The sequence below is a fragment of the Lolium rigidum genome, chromosome 7 (genome assembly GCF_022539505.1).
Source record: "Lolium rigidum isolate FL_2022 chromosome 7, APGP_CSIRO_Lrig_0.1, whole genome shotgun sequence".
Lineage (NCBI taxonomy): Eukaryota > Viridiplantae > Streptophyta > Magnoliopsida > Poales > Poaceae > Lolium > Lolium rigidum.
Window position 1 is genome coordinate 94,532,503 of NC_061514.1, and position 8,968 is coordinate 94,541,470.

The window sequence follows — 8,968 nt, forward strand, 5'->3', positions numbered from 1 at the left end:
TGGAGCGCCTAAAGTACCCTCCGCAACAAGTTGTGTTTGCAAGAAAAATAATGTTGATGCTTCTACTCTTGATGCTACTTGATTTGCACTTTCGCGCCTAGGCGAAAGGCGTTAAAGAAAAGCGCTTATGGGAGACAACCCATGTTTTTACTACGATACTTTGTTTTATATTTGAGTCTTGGAAGTTGTTTACTACTGTAGCAACCTCTCCTTATCATGTTTTTGTGCCAAGTAAAGTTTCTATGCTAAAGTTGATGTTATATTTGGGATCGTCTGCGCGAAACGGCATTGCTTGTCATCACGAATTCTGGCATAAGTCTCTGTAGAAAATTCGAAAAAATCTGCAACATTACGAGCGTGATCCTCGGATATGTACGCAACTTTCATTAGTTTTGAGTTTTTCCATTTGAGCAAGTCTAGTGCCCCTTTCAGAGTTAGTCTTTACGGACTGTTCGTTTTTGACAGATTCTGCCTTTTATTTCGCATTGCCGTATTTGCTATGTTGGATGAATTCCTTTGATCCATTAATGTCCAGTAGCTTTGTGCAATGTCCAGAAGTGTTAAGAATGATTGTGTCACCTCTGAATATGTGAATTTTTAATTGTGCACTAACCCTCTAATGAGTTTGCTTGAAGTTTGGTGTGAAGGAAGTTTTCAAGGTTCAAGAGAGGAGTATGATATACTATGATCAAGAGGAGTGAAAGCTCTAAGCTTGGGGATGCCCCCGTGGTTCATCCCTGCATATTTTAAGAAGACTCAAGCGTCTAAGCTTGGGGATGCCCAAGGCATCCCCTTCTTCATCGACAACATCATCAGGTTCCTCCCCTGAAACTATATTTTTATTCAGTCACATCTTGTGTTCTTTACTTGGAGCGTCGGTTTGTTTTGTTTTTGTTTTTGTTTGAATAAAATGGATCCTAGCATTCACTGTGTGGGAGAGAGACATGCTCCGCTGTTGCATATGGACAAATATGTCCTTAGGTTTTACTCATAATGTTCAAGGCGAAGGTTGAAATTTCTTCGTTAAATTGTTATATGGTTGGAATTGGGAAATGCTACATGTAGTAATTCTAAAATGTCTTGGATAATGTGATACTTGGCAATTGTTGTGCTCATGTTTAAGCTCTTGCATCATATACTTTGCACCCATTAATGAAGAAATACATAGAGCTTGCTAAAATTTGGTTTGCATATTTGGTCTCTCTAAGGTCTAGATAATTTCTAGTATTGAGTTTTGAACAACAAGGAAGACGGTGTAGAGTCTTATAATGTTTACAATATGTCTTTTATGTGAGTTTTGCTGCACTTGTTCATCCTTGAGTTTGCTTCAAATAACCTTGCTAGCCTAAACTTTGTATCGAGAGGGAATACTTCTCATGCATCCAAAATCCTTGAGCCAACCACTATGCCATTTGTGTCCACCATACCTACCTACTACATGGTATTTCTCCGCCATTCCAAAGTAAATTGCTTGAGTGCTACCTTTAAAATTCCATCATTCGCCTTTGCAATATATAGCTCATGGGACAAAATAGCCTTAAAAACTATTGTGGTATTGAATATGTACTTATGCACTTTATCTCTTATTAAGTTGCTTGTTGTGCGATAACCATGCTTCAGGGACGCCATCAACTACTCTTTGTTGAATATCATGTGAGTTGCTATGCATGTCCGTCTTGTACGAAGTAAAAGAGATCTACCACCTTAATGGTTGGAGCATGCATATTGTTAGAGAAGAACATTGGGCCGCTAACTAAAGCCATGAATCATGGTGGAAGTTTCGAGTTTTGGACATATATCCTCAATCTCATATGAGAACATTAATTGTTGCCACATGCTTATGCATTAAAGAGGAGTCCATTATCTATTGTCCATGTTGTCCCGGTATGGATGTCTAAGTTGAGAATAATCAAAAGCGAGAAATCCAAAATGCGAGCTTTCTCCTTAGACCTTTGTACAGGCGGCATGGAGGTACCCCTTTGTGACACTTGGTTGAAACATGTGTATTGCGATGATCCGGTAGTCCAAGCTGATTAGGACAAGGTGCGGGCACTATTAGTACACTATGCATGAGGCTTGCAACTTGTAAGATATAATTTACATAACTCATATGCTTTATTACTACCGTTGACAAAATTGTTTCATGTTTTCAAAATAAAAGCTCTAGCACAAATACAACAATCGATGCTTTTCTCTTTGAAGGACCTTTCTTTTACTTTTATTGTTGAGTCAGTTTACCTATCTCTCTCCACCTTAAGAAGCAAACACTTGTGTGAACTGTGCATTGATTCCTACATACTTGCATATTGCACTTGTTATATTACTTTACATTGACACTATCTATGAGATATACATGTTATAAGTTGAAAGCAACCGCTGAAACTTAATCTTCCTTTGTGTTGCTTCAATACCTTTACTTTGATTTATTGCTTTATGAGTTAACTCTTATGCAAGACTTATTGATGCTTGTCTTGAAGTACTATTCATGAAAAGTCTTTGCCTTATGATTCATTTGTTTACTCATGTCATTACCATTGTTTTGATCGCTGCATTCATTACATATGTTTACAATAGTATGATCAAGGTTATGATGGCATGTCACTCCAGAAATTATCCTTGTTATCGTTTGCCGCTCGGGACGAGCGAGAACTAAGCTTGGGGATGCTGATACGTCTCGAACGAATCGATAATTTCTTATGTTCCATGCTACATTATTGATGATATCTACATGTTTTACACACATTATATGTCGTATTTACGCATTTTACGGAACTAACCTATTAACAAGATGCCGAAGAGCCGATTCTTTGTTTTACGCTGTTTTTGGTTTCAGAAATCCTAGTAAGGAAATATTCTCGGAATTGGACGAAATCAACGCCCAGGGTCCTATTTTTGCACGAAGCTTCCAGAAGACCGAAGAGGAAAGGAAGTGGGGCCACGAGGCGCCGCCACACTAGGGCGGCGCGGCCCAGCCCTGGCCGCGCGGCCCTAGCGTGTGGGGCCCTCGTGTGGCCCCCGCGTTGCCCTTCCGCCTACTTAAAGCCTCCGTCGCGAAACCCCCGATGCGAGAGCCACGATACGGAAAACCTTCCGGAGACGCCGCCGCCGCGAATCCCATCTCGGGGGATTCGGGAGATCGCCTCCGGCACCTGCCGGAGAAGGGATTCATCTCCCGGAGGACTCTTCATCGCCATGATCGCCTCCGGAGTGATGAGTGAGTAGTTCACCCCTGGACTATGGGTCCATAGCAGTAGCTAGATGGTCGTCTTCTCCTTATGTGCTTTATTGTTGGATCTCGTGAGCTGCCTAACATGATCAAGATCATCTATCTGTAATACTATATATTGTGTTTGTCGGGATCCGATGGATAGGGAATACTATGTTATGGTGATTATCAATCTATTATTTATGTGTTGTTTATGATCTTGCATGCTCTCCGTTATTAGTAGAGGCTCTGGCCAAGTTTTTGCTCTTAACTCCAAGAGGGAGTATTTATGCTCGATAGTGGGTTCATGCCTCCATTGATACACGGGACGGTGACGAGAAAGTTCTAAGGTTGTGGATGTCTTGTTGCCACTAGGGATAAAACATTGATGCTATGTCTAAGGATGTAGTTGTTGATTACATTACGCACCATACTTAATGCAATGGTACATTGCTTGCAACTTAATACTGGAAGGGGTTCGGATGATAACTTTGAAGGTGGACTTTTTAGGCATAGATGCATGCTTGGATGACGGTCTATGTACTTTGTCGTAATGCCCGATTAAATCTCACTATATTTATCATATCATGTATATGCATTGTTATGCCCTTTTCTATTTGTCAATTGCCCAGTTGTAATTTGTTCACCCAACATGCTTTAATCTTATGGGAGAGACACCTCTAGTGAGCTGTGGACCCCGGTCCTATTCTTTACATCGCATACAATCTACTGCAATACTTGTTTCTTGTTTTCTTCGCAAACAATCATCTTCCACACAATACGGTTAATCCTTTGTTACGGCAAGCCGGTGAGATTGACAACCTCACTTGTTTCGTTGGGGCAAAGTACTTTGGTTGTGTTGTGCGGGTTCCACGTTGGCGCCGGAATCCCTGGTGTTGCGCCGCATCACATTTCGCCACCATCAACCTTCAACGTGCTTCTTGGCTCCTCCTGGTTCGATAAACCTTGGTTTCTTTCTGAGGGAAAACTTGTTGCTGTGCGCATCATACCTTCCTCTTGGGGTTCCCAACGAACGTGTGAGTTACACGCCATCAGCCGGAACTTGGCCGGAACTTCCGGTCACCGGAAGTTCCGCCCTAGTTCCGCCCCAATCTTTTCTGACAGGTTGCCTGACGAAGATTTGTCCTGGCGGAAGTTCCGGCTCGCCTGGCCGGTAGTTCCGGTGCCGGCCGGAACTTCCGGCCCTCCTGGCCGGAACTTCCGGTGTTACGAGTAAAAGTTCAAACGGTCAGATCTCAGAGCTCCAATCATATAAATAGCTCTCTTCTCCAAAGGGACAAGTTGCTCAATCATTGCACAAGAAATCTGCCAAGCTTCACCACCATTAGAGCCACCTCAAGAAACACAAGATTTGCAAGATCTCCTTCCTCCCCCAACCAAAGCTCTTGATCTTTGGAGATTCGAAGGAGAAACCATCGATCTACATCCTCACCGAAGCGTTTTTCATTTCCCCCTCATTTGTTTGAGGGATCTCATGCTAGTGTTCCTACTTGGTTCTCTAGTTGATTTGTGTTGATGTGTTGTTGTTGATTGTTGTATTATTACAGATTTGGGAGCCTCCAATTCAGTTGTGGATGTGTGCCCCAAGAACCTTGTAAAGGCCCGGTTTCCGCCTCGAGGAAATCCCTTAGTGGAAGTGGGCTAGGCCTTCGTGGCGTTGCTCACGGGAGATCCGAGTGAAGCCTTCGTGGCTGTTGGTTTGGCTTGCGTAGCAACCACACTCCTCCAAACGTAGACGTACCTTCTTGCAAAGGAAGGGAACTACGGGAATCATCTCCGTGTCAACGCGTGCTCCACTCTCGGTTACCTCTATCCCACTCTATCTCCTATATATTGCGTAGCTATATCTTGCTTAGTTGGTAACCTTGTCATATAGGTAAATTCACTTAGTTGCATATCTAGAGAATTTACCTTTGTGTCAAACCTAAATTGAAAAAGAACTAAAAATTGGTTAGCACCTATTCGCCCCCCCCCCCCTCTAGGTGCGGCATACGATCCTTTCAGTCGCAGGCGGCGCTGCTGGCGGAGTACGAGCGGCAGCAGCGGCTCATTGCCAGCAGCGACGATCCCGAGGACTGCCCAGGGCTACGGGCGGCGTGCTTGGCGTCGATGAACGACAAGGATGCCTGGAGGGGTGACCTCGACATGGCGAACGCCATGTCCATCCGCGACTCCGACAAGCCGCTCGTGGACCTCACCGACGACTGCGAGGCAGGACCAAGCGGCTTGGTGAAGGAAGAGCCCAACGACGAGCCCGACGAACGCGTCAAGCAGGAGGTCGTTACCGACGTCATGTACAACTTCCACCAGTACTACGACGCCTCCGGCCGCCGCAAGTACTTCTAGATAGGTTTAGTTTAAATTTAGTCAGATTTCGTTCGAATCTAGAGTCTATGTAATATATGCCAAGTTTGGATGAATCTAATCGAATCTCGCTTAAGTTTAAAATTTTCAAAGGTTTGTTTGGGGAACGCGACTGGGGAGCGACGTCCCCCAAACGCGGCACGAACAAAACACGTCCCCAAATGCTCAATCCGGCGCGGTTTGAGAGACGCTTTGGGGGACACGACCGGAGATGCTCTCAGTAGTTTTATTGTGTGCTGGTCACATTTTAAGCTCACATCGGCCATGGGCAGATCTATGTGTATTCATGGATATGCATGTGCATATAATATTTCTTTCTTTGTCTAACTTTTCAAATTATATGATACAACTATCAATTCTCGTTCACATTGTATTAAATCCAATCCAAGAGTTGACACAATAATGGTTGAGTAAGTGGACATGCAGAAGCACGTCCTAGGTTCAAACCCTGGTTTATTTTGCTTATTCTTTGTATTTTTTTAAAAAAATTGAATGCCCATTGACAAAGTCTTGGGCCGTCCATGACACTTGAGATTGGACCGACACGCGCGGTTAGCCGATACAAAATCTGCAATCAAGAGCCTGATTAAGATAGTAATATCTTCAAAAATCAGAATCACTTCGATTCGATAATTGGATTGACTATTGAGCCTGTAGAGGGTACACGTTCGCTGGGAAGATTCGGTCGACCAAGGCCAAACAAAGAGCACATGCGGGCGCGTCCAAAACTCGCAAAAGGCGGCTCACCCTCTCCATTCCATTCCTACCTGATCCGACCCCAAGAAGGAACAATCGGAGCACACAATCTATCTATCTATCCCCTGCGCCACCGCAGAAGAATGCGCATCCATCCATGCTTCTTCACGGCAAGGACCATCTGAACTGCACGGCGTTGCACATGCGAGCGGGCAATCGTATCGTATCATACCCCTACGCGCGTGCGACGGGCGCTACTGTACACGTATTCTGTAGAGGTGGTTCCCCTGTACCTGTCCAACAATTGGCCGAAGGATACGGTTCACTGGCTGGATTAATGGGGAGCGGGGGCCGGTCAGCTGAGCTAATTTTGTTCCTGTGCGGTGTATTTATTGTTCGTCGCAGCAGTTGTTTGGGTTCACGGCGTTGCCCGTCGGAATTTAGCTTGCTGATCCTGTCTTGAAGCGAAAGGGAGACGGACGGTGTACGTCGTCACGTATAGTGGAGTACACTGTATGAGACTACGAGTGTGCGCGTAGCCGGTACATGTTGTACAGGACGCAGCTTCGCTACTAACTAGCATCGTCATTCGCTTCATAACTAGGCTGACCCGCCCGGAAGTGAGTGAGAGCAGCTGTATGCCAGCGCCTCTGCAATATAAGCCACCGTCCAAGATCTCTGTGAGCCACGGCCACCGTCCAGGATCACCACTGCGAGTGAGCGACTGCCGCGACGGAGGGGATGAGCCACGGCGTGGCGGCCAGGAAGCGCTTCGGCGGCGTCGGCTTCGCGCTCGGCTGCGGCTGCAAGGACCCCAAGGCCGTCGCCGTGGCGGTGGCGGTGGCCGCCTCGTCGCCGCGCTCCGGCACGGAGGCGTCCACGGCGACCACGGCCACGTCGCGCAGGGCGAGGACGCACCCGTCCGGGTCGGGGTCCACCGGCACGCTCACCGTGCCCTCCGCCTCCTCCTCCTCCTTCCTCTGGGAGGACGCCGAGGCCGACGGCGACGAGGTCGAGTTCAAGCGGCCCAGCTCCGCCACCACGCCCAGCTTCTCCGGCCTGCTGCGCGAGCTCAGGGAGCTCGAGCAGAGCGTCAAGTCGTCCTGCGCACGGAAGAGCCCCGGGAGAACCCACTTCTCCCCACCGCCGCCGCCTCCTCCTCCTCCAGCCCCGCCGCTGCCTCCGCGACCCGCGCACCGTCGAGCTGACAAGGCCAGCAGCATCAAAGAAGGCCACGGGAGCTTCTCGCCGCCGTCCCCTCCTCCACCCCCACCGCCGCCCCCGCCTCTCCGGCCACCGCAGCGTCGAGTCGTGCGCAGCGACGAGAAGCCCAGCATCAAAGAAGAAGGCCACGGGGACTTCTCGCCGCCGCGGCCGCAGCCGCAATCTCTGACCCATCAGCATCGGAGGGCGAGGAGCATCGACAAAGTCAACGGACACGAAGGAGGAGACCCGCGATTCACGCCGCTGCCACCTCGCCCGCTGCCTCCTCCGCCGCCGCTGGAGCCGCTCCCGCGCGCGAAGACCGAGGAGGATGATCCGGGTGCCAAGAAGAAGATAGAAGACATTCCGAAGCGCGCGTCGACGCCGCCGAAGCACCGGAAAGCGAGGAGCTGCGACGCCACCGGCAATACCAACAGCTACAGGCTGGACGGGAGCGTGGCGGTGGTGAAGCAGTCGGAGGACCCGCTGGCCGACTTCCGGCGGTCGATGCTCAACATGATCGTGGAGAACGGGATCGTGGCGGGGGACGAGCTCCGCGAGCTGCTGCGACGATTCCTCGCGCTCAACGCGCCCCGACACCACGACGCCATCCTCCGCGCCTTCGCCGAGATCTGGGACGAGGTGTTCGCCGCGCCCGAAACCCAGCCGCGGGAGCAGCCTACATGCAGACAGACGGCGGCGGCTACAAGGCAGAGGACGCCGCCTCGCCGCCGCCCGCAGCCTCCGCCGGCGTGGCGCGTGTAGCGGCCCGCGCGCGTCACATCATACGAGCTGGCAGATTTCTACAACAATGTGGTAGCCTAGCTAGATTGCTTCCAAGAAATCGTCGATCTTTGCCTGATATTGATGAATCCGCTGGATTCCCTTGTTCTGTCCCGCACTTTTTTTGAATGTTCTTTCACACACCGGCACTATTTCTTTCAAGTACTGTCTGGAGTAGGTTCAAAATTCCGATTCTTTGAAGCATCTGACACGAACAATCCCGTGGGAGCTGAACTGGTATCCTTTTCACCGGCGCCTGGGGCACGAGGCACGAGAGGTTTTTGGGGTACGTGAAACCCGTGTCCTCATCGGAAAGGCGCCTTGGCCCCGACGTGCGCCGCGAGCGCGACGGAGGAGAGGAAAATTTGGAAGCTCTGAAACGGAGGGCCCGTGCGCCGAGTAATGGCGGCGGTGGGTGCACGGTGAGGGTGGATGTTAACGCGAACTTGCTGGTGCCGAAATCGCGGCGACACGTCCCATCAATGCGCAACCTCTCCGCCGTGGGCACTCCAAACCTTAATTCCGTCCACCGCAGGGCTTCCTTCCATTTTAGACGATTTTCACTTGTTTGATTGATTGATTGTCGTCGACAAGCAGCCAGCCAGCCAGCCAGGTCCAGTAGTTTCATTTTTCTTAAACGGTTTTGTTGACAAGGATGTCGTTATGTCTCGGTAACAAGAAACAAAGTGTGCATTT

At 49.0% G+C, this 8,968-nt stretch overlaps 1 protein-coding gene across 1 annotated transcript; it reads left to right on the forward strand.

Moving 5' to 3' along the window:
• Positions 1 to 7,027: 7,027 nt before the first annotated feature.
• On the forward strand, positions 7,028 to 8,254 carry LOC124671694 (ras-associated and pleckstrin homology domains-containing protein 1-like). The gene has a single exon (XM_047208036.1). The coding sequence runs from the start codon at positions 7,028 to 7,030 to the stop codon at positions 8,252 to 8,254; it is 1,227 nt and encodes a 408-aa protein (XP_047063992.1).
• Positions 8,255 to 8,968: the final 714 nt, after the last annotated feature.